Source organism: Durio zibethinus, chromosome 2 (genome assembly GCF_047325235.1).
Source record: "Durio zibethinus cultivar Kanyao isolate XHJ-2024 chromosome 2, ASM4732523v1, whole genome shotgun sequence".
NCBI classification, from domain to species: domain Eukaryota; kingdom Viridiplantae; phylum Streptophyta; class Magnoliopsida; order Malvales; family Malvaceae; genus Durio; species Durio zibethinus.
In genome coordinates this window covers 8,108,126-8,133,233 of record NC_143163.1, presented here as the reverse complement: position 1 = coordinate 8,133,233, position 25,108 = coordinate 8,108,126, and the positions used below count along the sequence as shown (strand labels likewise).

General features: G+C 33.0%; 2 protein-coding genes and 1 long non-coding RNA gene across 12 annotated transcripts; 2 read left to right on the top strand and 1 right to left on the bottom strand.

The window, feature by feature from the left end:
• Positions 1-4,624: 4,624 nt before the first annotated feature.
• Positions 4,625-11,485, bottom strand: LOC111309207 (dihydroorotate dehydrogenase (quinone), mitochondrial-like). Of its 8 annotated transcripts, none has more exons than XM_089749393.1 (12): positions 11,026-11,470; positions 10,787-10,904; positions 10,469-10,551; positions 9,529-9,852; positions 9,107-9,359; positions 8,678-8,758; positions 8,475-8,582; positions 8,367-8,396; positions 7,756-7,893; positions 6,848-6,885; positions 5,394-5,493; positions 4,625-5,004 (listed from the first exon to the last, which is right to left on the bottom strand). In XM_089749393.1, the coding sequence occupies exons 2-12, from the start codon at positions 10,820-10,822 to the stop codon at positions 4,930-4,932; spliced, it is 1,266 nt and encodes a 421-aa protein (XP_089605519.1). In that variant the 5' UTR covers positions 10,823-10,904; positions 11,026-11,470; the 3' UTR covers positions 4,625-4,929. The 8 variants fall into 8 exon arrangements, 4 of the variants coding, with proteins under 4 accessions (XP_089605519.1, XP_089605521.1, XP_022763903.1 ...); XM_089749395.1 differs by having other exon boundaries at positions 10,787-10,862; positions 11,026-11,141; XR_016330717.1 differs by lacking the exon at positions 10,787-10,904 and adding an exon at positions 6,319-6,397 and having other exon boundaries at positions 4,956-5,004; positions 11,026-11,482.
• Positions 11,486-12,509: 1,024 nt separating this feature from the next.
• LOC111308391 (uncharacterized) lies at positions 12,510-15,649 on the top strand. Of its 2 annotated transcripts, XR_016327011.1 has the most exons (5): positions 12,510-12,644; positions 13,149-13,339; positions 14,548-14,614; positions 14,697-14,855; positions 14,936-15,649. It is a non-coding gene; the product is annotated as an uncharacterized LOC111308391 (long non-coding RNA). The 2 variants fall into 2 exon arrangements; XR_016327010.1 differs by having other exon boundaries at positions 14,697-15,649.
• A 3,529-nt stretch (positions 15,650-19,178) lies between these two features.
• Positions 19,179-21,726, top strand: LOC111308390 (protein-S-isoprenylcysteine O-methyltransferase B-like). Of its 2 annotated transcripts, none has more exons than XM_022906711.2 (3): positions 19,179-19,566; positions 20,372-20,464; positions 20,595-21,726. In XM_022906711.2, the coding sequence occupies exons 2-3, from the start codon at positions 20,380-20,382 to the stop codon at positions 21,179-21,181; spliced, it is 672 nt and encodes a 223-aa protein (XP_022762446.2). In that variant the 5' UTR covers positions 19,179-19,566; positions 20,372-20,379; the 3' UTR covers positions 21,182-21,726. The 2 variants fall into 2 exon arrangements, with proteins under 2 accessions (XP_022762446.2, XP_022762445.2); XM_022906710.2 differs by having other exon boundaries at positions 19,180-19,566; positions 20,375-20,464.
• The last annotated feature ends 3,382 nt before the right edge of the window (positions 21,727-25,108 follow it).

Sequence of the window (25,108 nt, the reverse complement as noted above, 5' to 3'; positions counted from 1 at the left end):
TTCAAAAATTTTATAAATAGTTAATTTTTTTTTTATTTTTTTTTAATAAAAAATATTTTTCATAAATTCTGCCGAAGTGTTGAAGAATTTATATAATGTTAAAAATAATAATAATTTCTCCAAATAAAAATATTTTGCATAAAGAAATTTTTAAAGGAGTTAACTTTAAATATTTTAAAAAATCATATCGTTAAAATTAAAGGATAACATATATTTAATTAGTACCATTCTTTGAACGAACGACATGAAGTTGTTAATATCTTCCTCATTCATAAGCATACTCCTGTATCCAATCCTAATTTTATAGACCAAAATATATTTTAATAAATCTTAATTAATTTTAAGATTCTTATTAAAAGATGATATTTTTTGGTAACCAATCACACCCTACAACAAAGATTAGTGATGACTCTTAAAAATTTTCATCAAGTCTAATGATCGAGTCCTCTTGAATGAAAAATCTATGTGACAATTTATATATATGGTGTATAAGATGATGAATAGTATAAGATGATAATCATTCTATATTATGTTTAATTGTATCTAAAAAAAGATATAAGATTACGAAGAGGATTAATCATACTCTTAGCATTGGATGGTTCAATTTTTCAAAGTGAAAACAATTATTTTTAATACATGAGATTGAATTTACGTGTCATATTATACCCTTAAAATTATATTAACAATCATTTAAATTATATAAATTTTGAGAAAAAAAAATTTAAACCAATAAATAAAACTATTATATCATAATTCTTACATATATTAAATATAAAATAAAATGATATTATTTAATTTTATTTTATTCATAATATTATTTTTTATCATATCGTAATCTTACGCATCAAATATATTCTTAATGTATTATATAATATTAATATATATATATATATATATATATTGGATTAAAACTTTTATAATATAAAACTCAAACAGTTGGATTACAATACTTTCTATAACAACGTGTTTCGTTCACCGGAATTAGGATTCTGACCAATTCTATGGTTTGGTTCCAAAAAGGGGAAGGAGAAGAGATTCTGACCAATTGGTCAATTTCAATCAAAGCCGGAATTACCATTCTCCTCCAATACCCATTATTTGCAATTCCACAGACCTTAGAAAACCAAAATATCTTTAAAACCCCATTTTACCCCTAATATTTTATTGTTTTTTTAAAAACACCCAACTATAAAATGACCAAATTTGATTGGTGGTAGCACTCCGACCATTATGGATAGCCGAAAATCATCAAATAGCAACCACAATGAAGAAGCAACACAAAAGCAAAAAAAATAAAAAAACTCAAAATGAAGGAGAGAAAGGAAGAACAAAGGAGGCCAATAATGGTTGAAGGAATGTGCTATTCTCCTCTTTTCTATTCTCACATAATATCAATCATATTTCCCTCTATTCCATTTTGCAAATCAAATGTGCTATAAGTGAATCTCTTAGATGCAAATAGGTTGTTAATTCAATAGTTGATTAATTAAAATATTAAATAGCACACATAAATTAGAAAATAATATAAAATTAATTTATTTATTATATATTTTCTTGTTTTTTTTCTTGTATTCTATGATATATATACAGTTAACATTGTGCACAAAATGTCCTCTAATTTGATTATATATTTTTTGCTATCTAAAATTATCAAAATTTGAATTTTTATCATTACAAATAAAAATTCAACATTCTATCGCAAGTCCTTTGCCTCTACATTTTAGTGTGATGCTATGCAAAATCAATTCACTTTTCATATAAGCACAAGCCATGACAAAAATAAACATACAGTTCTACATATAAATATACTTTACACTCTTAAATTGCCTACATTTTTGAGAATTGAATGCTGGGACATATGATTTTTTTTTTGTAAGGTCAAATGATGCAAGTAATTAAATTAAAAATTTTTTAAGGATGATCATGTCATGGGTAATTAAAAATTCAATCAATAGTAATTAATTCTAGCAACCTCTCTCTGTAAAAGGATGGCGACTTCTATCAGGAGATATAGGACATACAAGTTAGCCTACAAATCTGAAGAGATTAATAATCGTAGTAAGCAAAATTTCCTACTTCCAAAAGGCTAAAATGGCTTGTGATTCCCTTCTTCCACCAATTGCTAGAAGGTATATATGTTTTTTTTTTTTTTTTGGAGAATATATATACTGAATCTTCAATTTTACTTATAAACATAGAAATGATACGACTAAATTTTACCTTCAATAAAACGCATACATTCAAACACATAAAATTGCAAACCTATTTCCATCAGTTGAGAAATTCTATTGGGTGCCACAATTTTGTTTATTGCGATAACAATTTTATAATTTTTATTACAAAATTATTTTTTGTAATTAATTACTTATATTGTCTCTAATGAAATTACTTTGCAACGCCCACCACCCACCCAATATTTAACGAAGGGTGAAAATCCAATTTCTCAAATTTTAAAACTAGATGGATATATATTTCTTTCAAATTTTGAAAACAGACGGATATGCACTTACGGTAATATTCTAATTATGCGAACTTGCATTTCCGTTAAGTTTCAAATCTTGTGGAACTATAAGTTCGTACGCATAGATCAGTTTTTACGCGCAGATCAGTTTTTTATATCATGAGAACGAAAATGCATTTCCAAATAAATTCATTGTGATCAAAACTATATTTCCTAATGTATATATATCATCGGACTTACATTTCCGTTATCAAGCACAGTTGCGCTTCTGGATAAATTCATTATGATTTTTGGCTGCAAATGTCATGTTCTTAGGAGAAATCCTGAAATTTACATCATTTGTGTATTAAAATTGATTATGGGATAAAAATATTCACATTATTTTCAACTTAAAAGGTATTTTTTATGGGATAAAATTGTAAGATCAAAAGAATCGAAACGGACAATACTTCATAAGTTAATGTGAATCGTGATAATTAGACTGATCTGAGATGTCGAATAAATTTATGTTCGGATCTTAGAGTCGCACGAGTCTAAAGCTTAAATCTCGACCAGAGTTAATTTTAGGTCAAGAACGGTGAGCTTTCATTAGAGTGAGAGAAGATGTCATGGTCCTAAAAAAGAACAATGAATACCACATCAGTTAAGTTTACACTACCTTCAACTTAGAAAGGTTTGTGAGATAAAATCGTAAGCTTAATAGGACTAAAGTGAATAATACCTCACAAGTTTATGTGAATCGTGACAGTTAAGTTGATTTAAAACATCAAATGAATTTATGCCTGAGTTCTGAGCCACACGAGTTTGAGTCTTGACATATGACACAAAAATTATAATCTAAGTACAAAAATATTTATTTAATTTTATTGAGCAATTTTTAAGAGAGTTAATTTAAAATATGGGTTTAATTAATAAGGTGACTATAATGAACATTCTATAGATGAATCATGAATCTTACATCGACTGTGTACTAGAGTTAGTCATTAAATATAAAGGTTTATATCATCTTCTCCTTGTGAGGTATTTTTTATGGGATAAAATTGTGAAACCAAAATAATCGAAGTGAATAATATATCACAAGGGTGTAAACCATGATAGTTAGGTTGATATAAGATATCGGATGAGTTTATGCTCGAGTCCTAAAATCGCGCGAGCTTGAAGGTTGAATTTCGGTCAGTGACAAGTGATATCCTAGCCAAGTGATATCAAAATCCGCATGAGCCTAAAGGTTGAGTCTTTGCCTATGACAAGTGGTATCAGAGCCAGCTCCAGGGGTACTAGCGATGTGTCAATATTAACTATGTACTAAAATTGATCATAAGATATAATGATTCACACTACCTTCTCATTATGAGTTGCTTTTTACAGGATTAAAATGGATAATATTTTACAAAAATAATATAAACCGTGATAATTAAGTTAATCTAAAATGTCGGATAAATTTGTACTCGACTCTTGAAGTCGAACGAGCTTAAAAGTTAAGTGAACTGTGATAGTTAAATTGATCTAAAATATTTTATCAGACAATTGTTCCTGATTGTTTATTATTTTTAGTGGTACTAATATGCTCCTGTGTGTTGCCGCAGAGATTCACTGTCAAATGTACGATGACTATAATTTTTTCAAACTTTATATCAATTTACATACTATAGTACATATAAGCTGCGTACAAAACCTAGCAATTTTTGTAGATAACTAATAATCTAAATGAAACCTCAACAGCAGTTTGGACGCTTAACCAACGATCGTTCCGGCCAGAAAAAAATTAATACAATATGAAGTCTGGTTTTACAAAAATGTTTCTGGCTTTTACTTTTCTGCTACCAAAGTTCTCTTGGAATAGGGCATGTTTGCCCTAAGAGTACACAACAGCTTGATTTTTTCTATTTCTCAAAAAAATTAAAGAGTGCAAAAGGACACTGAAAAAAAAAATTAATAATCATTTACATTCAAATATTTTATTACAATCAATTTAAGTTTTAAATTTTTTATTTTGAATCAATTAAAAATGTAAACATTTATTTCCATCCAAATAATTCTTTAAACATTTATTTTTATCCCAACTACACTCTCGATTAGACAGAATTAAATGTTGACAGCTAACCAATTTTTGGCTAATAAAATTCAATTTATAAAGATAAATATTTATAAACTTAATTGATTGTAATAAAATAATAAAAACTTGATGATTATTGAAATTTTGTTCGAAGGTTTTTTTACACTTTGGCCCAAAAAAAAAAAGAAGGGGGGGGGGGGGAGGGGGGAACTACTACATTGTATCAAAATTGATTTCTCATTGTACGTGTAAATCCTCTCAAACACATGAAAAGTGGAAAGATGACTTGTATGGAAAATGAAAAGAAAAAAATAGAGCCAATCAGCCAAGCAAAAGTAACAATGAGAGATAAGCCCAAGACATGATTAAAATACAGCTACTTTGTGGTGAAGTTCTTGGTGTAAGGCAGGTACTATCTGCAATCAGCACCAACAGCTTCATGGATAGATTTGAAACCATCCCTTTCTAAGCACTCAGCAAGTTCAGCCTGCAAAAACAGCACAATCTCAATATAACCCAAACAAAATATTTAACAAAAGCAATAACTCATCCAGTTCAGCATTGACCCTAGACCTCCCAACACCTTAATACCCCCTACCAACAATGGCACTCAGAGACTCCCAATGCGTGCAAGTTGAATGCAACATCAAAGACAAAAGAAATGACCCAACTTCTCTCTTAAAATGACACTGATGAGACCTGAACTAGGATTTAAGACATAAGATTTTGCAGGATTATGTAATACTAGTAATAACAAACACTGTCACAGGAGACCACACATTTTCTGTCACAATTTGTAATGTTTTAACATCTTTTGCGATGTAAAGCAGAAAAAAAAAAGGTAATCATTGAACTCAGAAATTTAAAGGAGAATACCTTCATTTGAGGAATTAAGGCAGGGCCTCCATATGCAAATGCTGTATAAAGCTGAACGAGTGTTGCTCCAGCCCTTATTTTTTTGTATGCATCCTCACCACTGAATTGAATGCATGATTTAAATTTATAAGGAGATGTAAATGAATATAACAATAACAGTAATTATGATATTGATGATGGTGACTAGGGGTGTAATGATCAAGTTTAAGCCGATATAGTGAAAAACCCGAGCTTGACTCCAAACTCAAGGCTCAAAACTCAGATTGAGCTTGATCAAGTTCTATTTTTGTAGTCTGAACTTGGCTTGAGATAGAAATCAAGTTACTCGATCTCACTTGATTAAACTCATTTACTATATAAAAAATGAACTCGATTCTCATACTCGATATAAGCTCAATTATTTGTGTTCGAGCTCGAACTCAAATTGAGATTTTTTACAAACATTTTGTATCAAACTTAATAAATATTATATTTTTTAAAATAATAATAATAATAATAATAATAATAATAACAATACCTTAACAACAACCAAATCTAAAATTATCTGAACACAAAAAAGTAACAAAACATTTAGGAACTTTCAAATCCTGCTGTGCTCCAGGCTTATATAATCTTATTTTAGATATCACTAAAGTTCTCATAGTCTACTGGTGTGCACACTAGGGGTGTGATTGAGTTATTTGAGATTTTGGATTGTACTTTTCCCTTCTACTGTTAGAGGCTTTATTTCTTTCTGTACTGTGCTAAGCTTAGAAACACGACCTAGAATAAAAGATAAAATGCTAACTACAAACAAAAATTGAGGCATTTCTTACCTCTTCTACTTCCAGATGGAGAGAAAGAGAGTTCTAATTCAGCCACAAACAAACATAAGCAGGGAAATGAGCATGAAAGTACTAACACGCCCAGTGAAAGGTAATTTTACCCTCAAATATCTCCAGGATGAGTGTTCACAATAGATCAAACATAACCTTCTCCTTGTTTTAGCTGCCGTCCTCAAGCTTCTAGAGTAGGATCAGAAGAAATGAGACTGTGAAAGAGGGTAAAGTATGAAAGGGTGGAGGCACCTTCGTTTTTCGAGACTAAAGAGAGTGAGGGAGTGAACAGATTTTGAGTTAGGCTTTTTTTTAGGTTAGATTACTTGGGTATTCATGATATAGGTAAAATAGTAATTTCTCAATTAAAATAATAAAATATATTAAAATAAGAAAGCTCAATTAGGCTTGCTAGCTACTCGAGCTTGGCATTAGGATGCTTAAACTCGGTTGGCTCGATAATTGAAACGTTCAAGCTCAAGCTAGGCTTGACAATGACCGAGCCAAATTCAAGTTTTGTTTGAGCCAAGCCCAAGTAGCTTGCAAGCACATGCGTATCATTTACACCCCTAATGGTGGCAGTGACATCATCTAGATAATAAAATGAATGGTAATGATTAATAAATATCCTGACTATACCTGCTAATACCACCACAGCCTATTAAAGGGATCTTTCCCTAGCAAAAAAATGCAGGTTAGCTTTATAAGTAAGATGCATAGCTTACAAGCAAAAAAATCAATAGAATTCAAACAGAAACCGTGACCAGGTAAAGCATCTGAATACTTTACAAATTTATTTGAGAATATAGATTTGCATAGAGAAGACACTAACAAACAGAAAGTAAGCATTGAAAGCCAATAATAAGGCCAGCTGCACACCTAGCTGTTGAAAATTTGAAATCATCAAACTGTAAACATTTGTGGACATAGCAGTTCCATCATCCTAACATCCAAATTAAAAGTATACACCAGGACAATACACATAATCACAAATTATAATGCCCTCAAGAGTAAAAACTTGAAGCATCTTGGAATGTACAATAAGATAATGAAATAAGGCAATATAATACAGTTGACAGTTCCTACACAGCAGACACCAGCACCGAATTACATGTCAAGCAGCTACAAGGCCAACATCTATGTCAATACCCAAATACAAGCAATACATATCTCTTGCTCACAAAACTCCATGCAACCTGAAACATCTACCATAGAATGTTAAAAGGAACATAGGCCAAACTACAAAACATCACCTGGAGGTTTTATAAAAATGAACTTTCACCTCTGTACTTTCAAGAGGCAATATTCTCCAACCTGATGTAGCCAGTTTGTTTACGAACACCATTTTGGCTTTTCTTCATGTTCTATATGTTAAACTGGGTTGAAGTAGAGGAGTGTGCTTGTAGGGTTTTTGGAAAAGAAAGGTAGAAGACATAACCATTTCAAGACATTAAAGGGAAACCATATTTAGAAATAGAAGATATGACCATGAAAATTCAACAGCTCTAATACTCTATAAGAATCTTTTATTAGAATAGACAACATACCCTTGTCAGGAGATACATCTCCATTAAGATGTTGGTTGACAAATTAAACAAAGGCTTCCCACTTAAGCCACCAGACTCTGCAGAGACTGGATTTTTATTTACAGGATCTGGTCTTGAAATGGTTGTGTTTGATATAATCTAGAAAACAGAAAAAGATGAATGTCAGGGGAAAAAAAGAGAAACAAAAACTAATGTGCAATTTAAGACACTATTAACTCTGAGTCCTATAGTAGAAAGAATAATTAAAAAAAAAAAAGGTACTATGAGATCACAGCTTCTTAAACCCAACCATTATTAACATGTAAACAGCTATGAATTTCATCATGATGTTCTTTTACTGTATTTAGAAAAAGAAAAAAAAAACGTTGGGAATATGACTTTATAAAAATATGGCTTTCTTTACAGATAAATGTAAGGGCTAGAATACTACTTGATTTATTTTTCCAAAATGTAAATGTAAGTGAAAGAACAAAAATGTCATATGGATGCAAATTAATTATAGAAGTATACGAGTAAGAAATATGACTAAAATGCACCATCAAGCAAGAAACTTCTAATGACATAAGAAATGGACAAGAAATATAAGAAATTTCCAAAGGGAAGAAAAATACCAATCCATCCAAGCGGAGGGCAACAGCAACCTAAAATCAAAGAAAAGAACCAATAAGAACATAATACAGGTAAGCAATGAAGTAGTGTCTAAATGCAAGTGAGCATACTGCTGCTATATCCTCAAGGTCTTCTTTAGACAAGTCTGGAGAAATTTTAACAAGCAGTGGAGGAGGACCCTCCTCACCCCATTGCATTTCATCACGAGCAGCTTGAACCTTTGATGAAAAAGCAAAGCAAAGTTCAGGAGAGTGAAGTTCAGCACTAACATATGACAAGAAGGAAGATTAATTTCACAGCTGCAGATCTATACCTTCTTAACAAGATCCTTCAAATGTTTCCTTCCCTGAAGCATACGCAATCCAGGAGTGTTTGGTGATGAAATATTAATAACCTATGAAAGTTGAGGAGGTCAATATTATGGCATTGATACAATCCAATTCAAGAAATACACAAAGAAAATTTCTTGAAGTAATCACATTTAAATTATTAAGGGGGCATTGAATCACTATGCCCCCTGAGGTTATACTCATATCATGATCATATTTCTATTTTGAAAAATATGTATCCATCTCCCTCCAGAAAGAGGTAATAAAAGAAATTACAACAAAGCAAATCATGCTAAGCAACCATTTTAACTATTACAAACAAACAATTCCATCATTTATTTCGCCTGAAAATTTTGTGCTCAAAGCAAATATGGAAAGGAATCAATTAACTCAAATAAAGAATATAGAACTACCAAGTAATCAGCATACTGGGATAATGTGTGAACTCCTTGTACATAATCAGCAGCGGCATCTTCACTTGTCTTATTCTTTCCAAGATTGACTCCTAGAATTCCAGGACCAGCTTTGCCTCCATGTTTGGCTTCTTCACTCAAGGGTGATGAAGAGCTCGACGTCTCCAACTTCCTCTTACCATGCTGGGCACCCAATCGCTTAGCAACAGCAACAATTCCTTCACTATTGAACCCACAGCAGTTGATGATAGCACTGACCAATAAATCGAGTTAGATAATGTAGAAAAATTTAAACTCCAAGTAACATGAGTTCAAGCTATCAAATTTCTGGGGAAAACCACAAGAAAGCATTGCCTTACTCAAGTCCATGCCACAATACAGGCAAGTTAATAAGTCAAAGAAACAGTAGAATTAGGTCTCACCCTTCTTGTCGCAATCTAAAGATATGTGGCTTTGGATTACCCTCTTGTGGAACAGGGGTTACAGATCCAACTTCCACAAAGCCAAAACCCATACCAAGTAAGCCTTCAACAGCTTCTGCATTTTTATCGAAGCCAGCAGAAAGACCTATTGGGTTTGAAAACTTCCTTCCCCAAACTTCTAATCCCAAAATAGGTGGATCAGGCCTCTTCTCCCTGGGAACCCAGCCATGTGCAGCAGCTGAAACAGCTAGTTTATGAGCAACCTCAGCATCCAAAAGTGCAAAGAATGGGTTTACAAGTTTTGTCGCTGAGAATAGCCAACCACTGCAACAATTCCATATTGTATAAGTTGATGGCAAATAGATACATGAGGGTTCATTTCAAACTCTGGTATTTATGTGAATGGATCCATAAAAATTTTATATAAATTTAAAATCAAAACATAGATAAAGGCATATTGGCAATTAAGGTTTCAGCAGGTTGTTTTAGTTTGTGTTCTTCAAAGATAGCTATCAACTTAGACTAGAAAATGAAAAAAGAAAAAAATATACAGAGTTGAAAATAAAGAAAGCTAAGAAAAAAATATACAGAGATGAAAATAAAGAAAGCTAAGAAAATCTAAACCGACCAGGTTTCTGTGATATAAAAGTTGAAATGTTACTACTCTCACAGTAGTTTTAGTCATATAATAACTTGCAAAGGCAAGTGTTCAAGAGAAGCTACTTGTTCATTTTCAAAATAATTTCAGATTAAACTCAGTGGAACCATTCACATGATTTTCTAAATCCAACAGAAAAAAAAAAGGCCAAGAGGAATTGCAGACATTCCTTTCAAGCCAGAAAAAAGGGGGAAACCCTCCTCATTTGCAAAATGAAACAAAATGTGCCAAAACTTTTCAAGTTGCAAAGGAAAATATCATTGGGAGGTCCAAAATAAATACCAGAAAGTAGCTTCATCAACTGTACTAACATAAGCTCCTCCTGCTATAATTAAGCCTATGGTGGCTCCTGTCAATAACCTCCCCTACAATTGAAAAATAAACCAAAGACCACGAAATCAGAAAATAATGTCTTAAAACAGACAACTCATGCACACAACCAAATGAACATGAATGAAAGTTAAGATCTCATACTGGAAAGTTAAATAATGAAAATTGCAATTCAATGTTTTAAACCATCCCATGGACTAGAAAATCCAGTTTATTATTAACAAGTCAATTTCCAATGCAAGATACAAACAATTTAAGATGTTCTCAAACCTTATTATCTGAAGTTGGTAAAGCAAAAGAACCCATGTTAATCCTCCCAATTAAAACTTCCAAAACACCCAGCGTCCTATCAAGACATTTATGTTTAGCTTAGCTAAACTTTTATCACCTATTTTAATGGATAACAAAATGTAAATAAAAATCCCATAAAGGCTTTAAACATCTGTCTTTTTCTATTGCAAAAGATATGCATATAGCTTTTCATACATGGAGGTTCAAGAAAAGCTTACCTTTTTTGAAGAATGAGGGATCTTAGGAGCAGAAGTAGCCGCGGAAGAGCAATGTCTGGAAGCTCCGATGGAAGTTGAAATTACCCTTTGGCGCATGAAATTTCTATACAATTTCCCAGCTGCCCTTGCCGCCATCAAATCAATTTAGATTGAATTTCCAATACTCAAAACGCACAATTGCAGAGTGGGAGAGAGTGCGTAAAGAAGTGAAAAGGAAAAGATAAAAACTTTTTTTTTGGCTTTTGTTTTGAAAAGTTGAAAAGAGAGGTTTTAGCAGACGAGGAAAAGCGGAGGCTCTGAGGTTTTTGGTGTCTTTATCTAACCCTTATTACTGGCGACCTTCATACGAGGATTCTGATCGCTTGCTAAAGCTATTGCTATATTTCAAGTTCGGTTTTTTATTTATTTAAGAATGAAAGATTTCCAAAAATTGCAACTTTTTTATAAGAAATTTTTTTTTTTTTTTGTCAATCAACTTTTATTCTGCAAGCAGGGTCCAAAGGAATAGTTACATAACAGAATATATTAGATTTTTATTCGTTTATTAAAGTTTAATACTTTTTTTTTCGGTTGGTATATTATTAAAAGTAGCACTTAAAAAACGGGCGATACTTTATACTGATAATATTTTTTAAATTAAATAAAAATAAAAAATTTAATTAAAAATATTAATTTAACTTATATCTAAAAAAATTTTAATTTTTTATTCGAAAAAAATAGAAATAAATATTACATAGTTGGTATAGAAATAAATATGATTTTAAATTTTTATTAAGTATAAAAATAGGGATAGATAATGTAATATTCATCTTGTATATATATATATATATATTTATATATTTAGTATATAGGTTTTTTATTAAATAATATAAATTATTATTTTAAATTAATTAAAATTAATATATTTTTATTAAAATATATATTAATAAAAAATTACTTAAATATATAAGATAAAAATTAAAAAAAAATTAATTTTTAGTTTTTTTCTTTAAAAGTTATAAGTGTCATAATTATTTTTATCTATTAAATATTCACGAAAATAAAAATAAGAATAAATTTAAAATACACGAATAAGTATAATATGAAAATCAAAAAATGAAGATGAAAAATGTTCTATCATATTTATACCCTATTTATTGATATATCTAAATTTAAAAATAAATTTAAAATTTAAAATAATTAATTAATTAATTAATTAAACTTATGATAAATAGATGTCAAAATTAATTTATACTCCATTCTTTTATAACTAGAGATATAAAATGAAAAAATGTTCAATAAATAATTCATAAATAAATTTCATTTGTTTATATTCCTTTATTAACATAATAAAATTTATTTATATTAAGTTTATTTAGCAGTTATTTACAACAGTACAAGTAGGTATTTCTATTAAAATAAAAAAATCTTTGAATTCTTCGGCTGAGACATTTTGGGCTGCTCTTACATGGGCTTAAGGCCTAAGACAGTCATGAAAGGTTCAATTTCAAAGGAAAAGAGAATATTGTTATCTAGGCCTTCGCTGACAGACGGAAGGGAACAGAAGCAAGGAAATGGCTTGTCATCTCCTCGTGACTGACTTCACTCTCCCACTGTAAAGCCTCAAGCTTTCTTACCTGGTTCGTTTCTTCCCTTTTTTTACTTTTCAAGAATAAATAAAATAGTAGCCAATTTCAATCTTTTATTGCATCTGTATTTTTCTGTTCTTTGTGGAAGTAAATCCGCTGTTTGTGCTATTTTTGTTTTGTTAATCTTACAACGAGAAAAAATGTTGAGAATGTTAGTACATTGCTGATTTATTTAGAGTGAGCAGCAGAAAGGAAGGTCTAATGGGTCTGTAAAAGTTTGTAGAACTGTTGCTTACTATGGGCTAAGACGCCTCCTCATAACCTTGTGAATGAATTTTCTTTTCCTTTTAAATTTTCCTTTTTTGTTGTTCCAGTTGAATGGAACTTTTTTCCCCATGTTTTAATGATTATTTTGCAGATTATAAATTACTTACTCTTGTTTTTTAAGTGTAAAAAATTGTCATGATATAGCAATCTGTGGCTTTTTAAAAGGGCACTCTTCATTTCTGAACTTCCTTTATCCTAGACTTATCAGCATTCCTTACCTATTTGTAGGATGCTTGAGAACCTATATGAGTAAGAGGGCATTGGAGGTACATTGGGGTGTGCATCATCGAAGCTTTGTAGAAGACCTGAATAAACAGCTTGGGCAACGTGATTTACTGTATGGCTACACTAACGATGAACTTGTCAAAGCAATATATAACAATAGGAATCCCCTACCTGAATTTAACAACGCAGCAGAGGTATAAAACTTGAACTGTTCATCTTAAATTTATTTGGTTGTATTTGATATGTGATTCTCATTTAGTATTATTTGGTTAAGAGCAATTCTTGGGTCTCTGTGCATCCACTGATGAACAAATTTAGTAACCATTGATCCTGGAGTGAGTTTACATCATTTTTTAGGATTGAATCTGTAACCAGAATTTATTTCTTCTTTTTGGGAACTTAAGTTCTGCTTGATATGGTACTACCATTTAATGAGTTAAATCTTAATCCATTAGTGATGTATGCATGTAAATCGATTAATGTTTTCAAGTTTTTGTTCTCATTTAGTGTTAAAAAGCTGGCATTTTTCAACATGTTTATGTAACATTTTGGTCCATCGAAATTAGAAAGCTCTAATCTAGGATAAACCACTAGAGCTTACAATTGTTGGTGTGGAACGATGACTTCTTTTGGGAATCTATGCAACCTGGAGGTGGGAGCTTGCCCAAACTTGGTTTACTTCTGCAGATTGAAAAGGATTTTGGGTCTTTCACAAACTTCAGAGAAAAGTTTGTAGAAGCAGCTCTTACATTATTTGGCTCTGGCTGGGTTTGGCTTGTTCAAGTTAATTTCTGTTTGATTGTTGAAGGACTAGCTCACATGAATAGGAAAATACTATTTCACCCTTCCCCTCTGCTAGGTGCCCAGGTCTAATTTCCATAGCTTGCCTTCTCCCTTTATTAGCCCTAGTATATTGTTGCTAGTAGGAGGTCTTTCTACGAAGATACCACTTGTGCACATGCTCTTCTTGCATATATAAAAATTATATGGTGCTTTCCCCCTCAGTTCTGCTCTCCTTACTTTTTGCTTCGGTATGATTATACAATAGTTGTTGAACTACCACCATTTACATGAAATAAATTAGCATTATTTTTTAGTAAATAAGTGCTAATCCATTAGCCCAGTTGCTTCTGCTTGACAACGATAGCATATATTTGGAAGGAACATTTCACCAACAATTCTTTTTACTACAATCTTGAAATTTACCAATCACAACAAAGAATTATATAGGGGTCCATCACTTAGAAACATGGGCTCCATACTAGACCTTACACAATTTTGAATTGTGACTGGTTAATTGTAGTGCAACCATTGTAAGTGGTATGTTCTCATATTTGGTAGATGATGTTTATCTTTACTCGACTCTAATTAATTTCTTTCTTTTAATTGTTTCGATGAAAAGGCAAGAGAGACAACTGGCAGTAGTTGAAACACCAAATTCTATCAATCCACTTGTGTGGGATGACATTGTATGTCAATAACTACATATTTGAACGAGTAATTGTTTTATGTCCATCTTAGAAATTAAATTAACCATCTTCTCTGTTGCAGGCCATCCTCGATTTTGATATGTGGGAGGTCATCCTTCCCTCTCTCCCTTTTTGCACAATCGTGTAAGGAAAGAGGAAGATTGACTATTTTTTTCACATTACAAGGTGTTGACAGTTTATTATTTAGCTATTGCAGCATGCTTATTATTTGGATCACAAGGTATGGTACTCACTCTACCACATCTTTTTCAGTCCATTATGAGATATATTCTTGAATTATTGTTGTCCTCTTCTAAGCAGAATGACAGAGGGAAATACATAAATGAATTTATTAACCACCTTGTGTCTTGGAATGCCGCAATGGTACTCATGGCACGTGCAGAGGCATTTGTGAATTAATTGAGCCTAAAATTCCCATTGCTTGAACTGCTGAGTCTTGAAGCTCTAAACCTGCGACTAAATGGAATCAGGAAGCTTCTCACTTCGATGGCAGGAGTTGGCAATGGTCTTAGGTTTTCTTACTGGTGCTACACCATCAAGTTATTCAAAGCAAGTGAATTCACTACAGCCCCTGTTTAGACAGAGAACAGTCTTGGTTGTACCGTAACCTCTCCCCAAAATGCAAATCTTCTGCTTGTAATGGTGGTGATGATTGTAGTTTGGCGGGGATTGGGGTGACAAAAGTTTGCTTACCTCTAAGCAAGCCAGGTAAAGAGAAATAAAGAGAAAGAAAAAGGATAGTTGGAGGGATGAGAAGAACATAGTAGTTTTTGATTAGGTATTGTTGTTCCAAGCCTGTGACTATGGTACATCCTTTGCCCAAAATGTTTGTTCACCTTAATAATGAAGATGGAACAACATGAACCCTATTTTTCATATTTCTACTACATTAATATTTTGGCAAGGTCAATCTAGTTAGCACTTACTTTCTTGATCAAAAATTTGTATTTAAATCTGCACTATAAAGTGTGGGTTTTTTTCTTGTTTATTTTTTTACTCAAAGCATAGATTCTAGTAATAACTATGGTTAATTGCTATTAGTTGGCCGATTCAATTGCTATCGGGGAATTTAGACAAGTGTGACTCACGATACCTTAATGGCAAGGCGAATTGGTATTGGCATCCACAATTAACATTCAAGGGTTCTAGCTTGTCTTAATGCTGTCTAAGCATTAATACCATCGTTTCCTACTTCCTACTGATTTACTTTTACGATAATATAGAAGGCTGGGGAAAAGAGTAACTTTAACACGTCATTATCACTTAATTATCTCTTTTTACGATACTCAAGCATAGGGTTTTAATAATTTATGCATTTTTTCTAGTTAAAAAATTGGATTCGAATGTAAAAAAATAAAAACAAAATATACAAGTTGGTTTAATATAAAAACAAAATGTATAACATTCCAACCCCTTCCTTAACTTATCGTTATTTTTTATTAGAGATAATAATAATAATTCGAATTAAATTGAATTTGATTTGATATTTTCATATCATTTATAATATTATAAATTTTTAAAATCTAACTTGAAATTGATTTTTTTTTAATTAATTCAATTCTAGCTAAATTCTATCGATTTAGTTTCATTTTTTAAATTTAAATTTTTTTTATTTTTATAAATTATTTTAATATAATTTTTAATATATTTTAAATAGATTTAGATATAAAATAATTATTTTAAATTTACAAAATTTTAAAAATATATAAAAACTAATAAAAATATATAATTGGTTCAATTTTTTTATTCAAAATTTAATGCAAATCTAATACATATATTTAATATTCAAATTTAATCTAAACTAAATAAAAAATTAGCCAAACTAAATACTAGGATTTCAAATCCATTTTTAATCTTTTTTTAACCTTTACTTTTCTCTTTTTTTTCGTCTTGCTGATTTAAGTGTCAAATTGAAATCTAGAGTTCCACCTCCAACATCCTTTATCATTATTTATCTTGCAGGTCACCTCCACCACCCGTACGCTTTTTCAATAAACTTCCAACATAGCACCCAATCACCATCTCCGATATACAATCAACAATAGCCAATATCATGTTAACGAGTCTTTGGCTTAGCAGCATAAGGTTGTTAAGACATTAGAGAATTGATTGAGTTTGAATCGAAATACTTTCTCTTGTCAAGCTAAGTTTTTATGTCACGGTCGAACTTTAAATTCTAAATTCACACTTTAAGACATGAAAATGAATTATTTCACCTCTCAAATCAGCTTAATACAAGAAACCATGTACGGATATTTAAGATTGTGGGGCTTGATTGCTCATAACGCTACAAAATAAAGGGGTACAACAAGTGCTTAAAAAAAGGCTAACAAAAGAATATCAAAAAATTTAAAGCAACAATAAAGATTTTACAAATCAATGGTTTGGTGTGTACAATAAAAATGGAGGATTTTTTATTTATAACTAAGTCCCCCTTACAATTAGTATTGAGATATTTTCCTAAACTTTAGAGATTACATCAATTTAAATCTCATGATTCTAAGAGATAAGAGATATGATACAATCTCGAATTTTAAGATATATAATGCTATAGTATATGCCCAGTATCTTTGATCCAATTTGAATGAGAATCTATCTTGACCGATTCCAAACCCATGCTCAACAATGCTTACGCCTGAGCTTGTACCTATGCCTGCACGTAGGCTTGACTCAATATTGCCAACTCTAATTATCTCATGTCTGTGTTCAAGAGTGCTCATACTTTGGTCCAACCATACGCCCACACCTAGATCCTCAGTGCCCGTGTGCCTGTGTCCACTTGTGCCACGCAATAAACCGCTTGCACCACGCTGTTGAACGTCCACACACATAGCAGAATGCCTGCACAACGCACCATAATGCCCATACACCACATCAGAATGCTCGTATGCACGGTCCTCGACCTACACCAATGCTAACTCTAGCTCTCACAATAACTTTGGCTCCTCTTATCATGGGTAGATATCTGTTGCACACTTCGAACTAATGCTCTAGTCACCACCTTTGGTCTAAATGAAGCTCCGATACTCCCTGGTATCAAATTTTGCCACTTATTTTGAAAATTTCATCGATCCAAATTCTGATATTACTTGTCACAGGTCAAGACTCAAGCCCCACAGTCTTAAGTATCTGTGCATGATTTTTTATGTTAGGTTAATTTGAAATGTGGAAGAGTCAATTCCTATATCCTAGAACCGCGCAACCCTAAAACTTAAGTCTCAACCTGTGATACCTATAGTTAGTGAAATCATAAAGACTTAGAGGTAGAGTAGAATAGTAACTTGAAAAAAAAATTAATATCATATTATCAAAAATAGTACCTAAAAATAATAGAGAATTTATATGACAATGAGTAACAATACCTAATTTGGAAAAGGAAATTTATTTGCACCAATGCATTCTTTTTTTTTTTTTAATTTTTTGTAAGTGAAATTATTAATATATCCTTCTCATGAATTTTATAACTTTCAAAAATGTATTTCTGATAAGTTATAACACTTCTCGAAAATAAATTTTTGAAAAATCATAACACTCGACTTCTCATAAATGCATTTTTGAAAATCTATAATACTTTTCGAAAATGAATTTTGAGAATGTTAGAAGTGAAATTTTATGAAAAATTATAAAAAAAATTATTAAAATTATATGTAAATAAGTATAATGAAAAATTTTATTATTAAAAAAAATATATTATGAGAGCTTAATTAAATTAAAGATAAAATAATAAATATAATTTTTATAAATTGAAAATTTATCATTTTTAATGAATTTTTTTACCAATTATTAAAATTTTATAATAATTTTAATTAAACTAAACTTCTTGAAAAAGTATTTCTATTTGCTTATTACGATAGATTTCTCCATAGATTTTGATAAAATTATATAATATTCAGTAATATGACTATCTTTTTATTTATAAGTATGCAATATTGATAAAAAAATTTTAACTTTGAATTAGTTCCAATTTTTTGAACACTTTTTCTATTGGTTTTCATATTTATGTAAGGTTGAAGATATGACAATGATGAATTTTTCCTATTTTTCTTATTCTTTGAAATGTCTTAAAAAATCTCAGCAAGCATATAACCATCATATTCAGAGATATTATGTACCTCTAAAATCAAAATGATAAAAATAATTTTTTTATTAATTTTAAATTTTATTATTTTTAATAATAATTTTTTATTACACTTATTTATAAATAATTTTAATAAAATTCTCTTTTTATATTTGTTATAAAATTTTTGCATTTCAGATGAGTGTTATGATTTCTCGGAATTCAATTTTGAGAAATGTTGTGATTTTTCAAAAATTATGAATATCCAAAAATTTACAAAAATAGTATTCAAGTAATTTTATTTAAAAATTTTCGAAAAAAAAAAAAAAAAAAAAGAGGATGTACTGCACAAAAACGGGAGTGCATTGAGAGCTCTCCTTTGGAAAGGCACGTTGCAATTGGCATCACCAAGTAACGTCCAAGAGGTTAAGCTTTTGGCTGGCAATGTAAGGAAACAAAACAAAAAAAAAAAAAAAGAGAAATGTAAATAGTATACAAACAAAATGCCTTAACATCAAAACAGATGATGGCCTTATTTCTCTGAGAAATATAAAATTAAAAAATCAAAATCGAATGATCAAACCAAATAAATAAACGAAGAAATTTTCAAAGCTACCAACAAAAACAAATGTTACTTCAAATATCTGAGGAAGATGTATCCATGTCCTTGTCTCTGAGTTGTCACTTGTCTTGAATGTTAAAACGCTAGCCTTTTTTCGTTCCAAACGACAGAAGCCTTAACCTGACTTGTGCTAACGACGACCTTATCCAACAAACCCAAACAGCAGTTTACAGATTTCTGGGTATCGAGCCAAAGATCCTTTACAATCCTTCACCTGGACACACTTTGTCCAGCAAAACAACAATCGATCAGGTTTCCCACTGTCTTATTGTACTTCTCTCTCTTGATTCATCATTTTAGTGAAGAATTTGTCTTATATTCTCTCAGTCTTTACCTCGGGTTTTTCCTTTTTTTTTTTTTTGACCTTTTCTGATTGATTGTTGGATGAATTGCTGTAGATTAAGTAATTGGCTCCGAAGTTTACATCATTTGATCAAAGATTAAACATTTCAACTCTGTACTGTTCTGATTTAAGAGAAAATTCTTGATATTTAGGGGAATTGAAGATTAAAATTGAATAGATGGAAAGAGGACTAAACATTTCTTGTAACATGGCTGAAATATCAAATGAACAGTTTTGCTATTTCTATGAATAACTGTTCCATTCCCATAATAGATAGGAAGCTAGATAGTATTGTTTGAACAGAAAAAGAGCTTGAAAATAAAATATTAACCAGATAAAGGCCCTGAATTAGTTGTAGTCAACTTGCTTTCAGAATATGCATAATGCTGTGGCATTGTGGAGTTCCCTTATCATAATTGCCCTCTTGCTAATGATCTCCAGATTTCGATTAGTCATACGCAAATAGAGAAGAAAAAAAAAACAAACTTGAGGAATTTTTATGCAATGTTTATAATTGTCTGCATTTGGTTGATATTATCATAGCAGAAAATTTTGAATCTCCTGCAATTTACAACTACCATTTCTTTATTGTTATAATGTGTCCTTTTTTGGTTCTATTTTGGAGTTGACGTCAAATTTAATTGGTGCCAAACTGTTGGGGACTATTCTTGCATTTTCTAATACTCACATATTTGCCTTTTGCCTTTATTTTAGCAGGAGAGATGTCATGCTTAAAGCATCTCTGGGAAGATGTTGTGACTCAATTTTCGGTGCTGCTGCAAATGCCTAATTCTATATCTTTTGCAGGTCTAAACTAAATTTTAGAACGCTGCTGTATTAGAGTTCTTCACTGAGATTTGATTACTCTTTGCTCTATATCTAAGTAACTTAAGTTCAAGGACAGAAATTTACTTATTTTTTTATAACAAAATGACAGAAATTTTAAGTTACACAGCTTGCAGACAGTTATCTCAGATGTTCTTGGCAGTAGCCTTCTTTCATAGTTCAGAATACATCCTAGCAGTTTCCATTCATGGGAGATCAAATGTTACTCTCAAGTCACTTCCAATTAGCAAAAATTATCTTCTTGCAATGATCTTTTCTTTGCTGGAGTATTTCCTTGAAATTTTTCTATTCCCTGGGCTGAAGGAACACTGGTGGATAAGTGACACAGGTCTTGCAATGGTGGTAATAGGGGAGATTATAAGAAAATTGGCAATAATAACTGCTGGTCGAGCCTTCACACATCTTATCAAGGTTTATCTCGAGGAGCATCATCAACTAATTACTTATGGAGTCTATAGATTTATCCGTCATCCAGGGTACTCTGGTTTCCTCATTTGGTCAGTTGGCACTCAGATAATGCTCTGTAATCCCGTATCCACAATTGCTTTTGCAATTATTGTTTGGAAATTCTTTTCGGAAAGAATACCTTACGAAGAGTATTTCTTGAAGCAGTTTTTTGGGTCAGACTATGAGGAGTATGCAGGTCGGGTCCCTTCTGGGGTGCCATTTGTAAAATGAAGATTTATGAACTCTTAAAATGGCTGGCTGGCTTTGTCTTTCCATAAGCGTTTTGAGTAGGGATTTGTTTCTAGTTTTGAGATTGAAAAGATTAGCCACTAACTAGATCGAGTGAGCTTTTCGCCTTTTCTTAATATTGCTGCCTCTGAATTTACTTTTAGTTGTAGATTTTTAACATGCGTAGGATCATAATCTTTAATCCTGGAGGGAGAAGCATATAAGGGCTAGGTGGGAATTGGCTCTTTAAATGGAATACTGGATTTACTTGGGTGTCATATTCAGGCTTTTCAAGACTGATTTTAAATTCTGAACTTGCATTTTCTGTGCTACTAACTTCATCCATGCGACTGTGAAAACTTTCAAATATATGAAGTTGGACTTCTCATTCTTGTTACCGGAGGATGAAGTGTCGTTCTCATGGTAATACTGTTCATGATGCAATGTGATATTAACATTTTTCATTCTGTTTGTAATGCTGCAATAAGCCTCTAATTTCTGCCAAATTAGAATTTGCACAGAATAAAAAAAGCTGTTGATGGCCTTACTACTTATCACAAGCTAATCTATGTGCACTGGAATTTGGGAGTTACCAATGTCATCGCCAGGAGAGAGAGATAAGGTCAAACTCAGATAAATTAGCACAAGTAGTTGCTGTTGCAACAATGGAGATGAGCTTGTGTTTTAAACAAAATGAACTTCGTGTTTTCTTGCTCTCAACCACTGAGAGTTCAAACTGAGTGCAAAAAACAAGTTTACTTATTTCTTTATCGATGTGGATCAAACCGAGCGCAAACAACTTATTTCATGACATGGATCAGTTTGCATATATTGGTTTTCCTTGGAAACATGGAAAATTCGCACCACTATGAGCCTTGGAAAACAAAATCTGCTTGCATAAGAACTCGTTATGAATACAAATCTTGTGGCTCAACGAACAAACCGATCATCTGTCTATTAAGCAGGAGAGGAGGACGGCTCCTCTTCGGAGAAAAATGGGATGGGTGTTTTGTTGGAGCAGGCTGGCGGCCAATGCTGTCAACTTTATCCTTCATTTTGGGAAGAGGCCTGGTGTCACGGTCCGTGCTTTCCTCCTACTGAAACCACGTGTCCGTGCGACACCGATACTACTCGTAGTCAAGGTCAGCCTTCACCGAGTTCATTTTTTTTTGGACAGATCAACTTTGATCCTTCAAGCCGCATACCCATGAGCCTTTTCTAGCTTTGATCCCGTAGGGTTGCTCATTCTGAACTCTATAGAGAGGAACCCAACTCCCATTGCTCATCAGTCCACGATTCTCAAAGTGGCCTCAGCACCCAACTCTGACTGCAGGGCTTAAGGTCTCGAGCACCGATCCTCGAATCTCAGTAAGGGCACACAGCCCCGGTTCTCATAACACTATTTCTTCTTGATATGGTGGGAACCCAACACCATGCCCGCTTGTATCGTACGCAAGCTCTCGTATCTAGTTTACGCAAGCACACCATTTATGCTGGTCAGCAGCCAACACGGAGCCTCTAGGCTCATCTTGTCCTACGAGACTCAATTCTTAGGGCTTCGGCCCTTAGCTTCCATATGGGCTATCCGCACGCATGATTGACACCTAACATCATGCTAGTCCCGCCAAGGGGCTTGGGTGTGTTGTCTCAGCTGCAGCACACCTCTACCAATTGGCCAGAAGGGGCTAGCAGCGTGCCTGCCTGCTAACCCGCACATCCCTCAAGCTCGATGGCATCCTTCCTACGCAAACACCATCTCATGATCCTTTCGGCTCAAGGAAGGAAAACCAATGGGCATAACGATCTCTACTGTGTAACCTCATGCCTCAACACAAAGGCGCGATACGAGGCCTGTCGGCCCCAATCGTCCCCGGATTTACCATGACCCGAGGAAACATCATGCCACGCTTATGACCCTACGATGCCTGCCCACCTAGACACCACTAGTGCATAGGAATAGCTCACTTCAGACCAACCAGGCCCCTACCTGCCCGCTAGCCAATGGGGTGGTGGAGAGCTGACACTAGTCGTCCTCCTGTAAAGAGCGTAAGAGATTTTCTCAGTCTTCTACCAGTGACCATAAGAATGTCCGAAATAGGGACACTTTTCTTTCCAGCCATATCAAGGCCTTTCTTCGGCTAACTCAGGGCCCCCTAACCTTCCTCTTGGTCACCACTATTCCTTGATTCTGCTTATTGCTCCACCAACCTACTCGAAGATGCTCCCATATGGCTTCGACCAACAGCACCTGACTGGCTAGCTGATCTCAAGGTATCGACGCACTGCCTCACACTTACCTGTGTATCTTGAGGTTTAGGACTTGGACTATCACGCGTAATATCCCCAACATATTCTCATGCTCAGAACGCCCGCACACTGCTTCCACTAATGGCACCCACCAGACTACTTGGCTTGAGGGTGCTTGATCACTGTCCTGAACTTACTTGCGTATCTTGCGATCCATGGCTCCCACTGTCCGCACAATATATTAATAACATGTTCCAAAGCTCTAAATACACGCTTGTATCTCTTAAAATTACTTTCCCGTCACCTTGATCTTGATTGCTGCTCGATTCAAGGTCAGGCATGACAAGACCAAGGCCTGACCATGACACCTGGCTTGTTTTGGCAACAACCTGCCCTTCTTTTCAAGCCAATTAGGCTTGAGCAGAGCTCTCAAGCCCAATTTGTAAAAATGTGCTCTCACTTATGGATCCACCTGCAGCTTCAACTCCTTCCTTTGTTCTAACGATCACCTTTGACACCTGTAAACTTCAACGGTAAGACCAAACTTTTGGTGTCAGATCCAGGAAAGAACTACTTGCATAATGACTGAATCAACCCTCAGTCTAAAAGTTTGCTCAAATCAATTCCACAGAACATCTTTTAACTAGCACTGGGACAACAGTAGTAAACAATGAGAACAGCACAACATGTCCGATTCAATCCAACCAGAGAAAATGGTTATCAGAGGGAGGCCAAAGAAATGAAAGTGTAGCAAATTTTGGTTTTGACACTGACTTCATATATGTTCAAATCTTTATGCTATAGAAAGCACCTAACGCCAGTTATTTGTATTAAAAAGAAAGGACAAAATGAAATTTAACGTTCTCATCATTGATTTTCTTAAAGTTGTTACATGAACTGAGATTTGAGAACCATCTATGATGGAGGGCTTGTGCAGTTAGTATTACTCTGATCTATTGAGAACATGAAAGACCAAGTCTCATGCACACTCCCTATGGACTTCACCAAGCACTCCGTACGTGTAGCTTTAAACCCGTGCATGGTATGTTGAAGAAGCCCTTGAGGGAGAGTGAATATGAAACGCCTTGTTTATATTATTGCCTGCCTCTCCTGATTCTGCAAAGTTTGGGAGACAAACGACTTGCTTATATAGCCTCAGGATTATCCGTCTTGCAGCTCCAATCGTCCACATTTCATACAGCGCTGGCACCTTTTCCAATTTCATACAAATACAGATTCTGGTAAAGACTAAAGAATAAGTTCTGCTTGTTTTGTTTGGATTATTATCAGATATCGAGCATCTTTCTACACCTGGAAAACTTGTTCTTGAGAAAATGACATTGCCCATTAATATATGAAAGTAAAATCCTTCACGTGGCTAATTTGTGCCTATACTCCTATGCTCTACTCAGTGACTTCCAAAAATCATCACCAGTGAAACTAATTAATAATGCACGATCATATATGTTTATATCAGTAGATTCATTCACTTGACTTCAAATCGGTTGATAGCAACTAGGTTGTCTCTTGAATGAACTTAAGAGGTAGGCCATGACAGGAAAAGCTTCTATTTTTCCAAAGGGAGGAATATATGGGGAGATGATATGAGAATCTTAATCTTTAGATAGTACTTCATAATCCTAAGTTGACATTCCATTGAACCCAAAACCGAAAAAATAGTAC

Coding starts and splice junctions, on each gene's coding strand:
- LOC111309207 (XM_022908168.2), bottom strand. CDS start 11,160: ATGGCGGCAAGGGCAGCTGGGAAATTGTATAGAAATTTCATGCGCCAA. Junction 6,886..7,755: donor AGATGTATCTCCTGACAAGG/GTATGTTGTCTA, acceptor TTTTTTTGCTAG/GGAAAGATCCCTTTAATAGG. Junction 5,005..5,393: donor CCTTAATTCCTCAAATGAAG/GTATTCTCCTTT, acceptor CTGTTTTTGCAG/GCTGAACTTGCTGAGTGCTT.
- LOC111308390 (XM_022906711.2), top strand. CDS start 20,380: ATGTCATGCTTAAAGCATCTCTGGGAAGATGTTGTGACTCAATTTTCG. Junction 20,465..20,594: donor TAATTCTATATCTTTTGCAG/GTCTAAACTAAA, acceptor ACAAAATGACAG/AAATTTTAAGTTACACAGCT.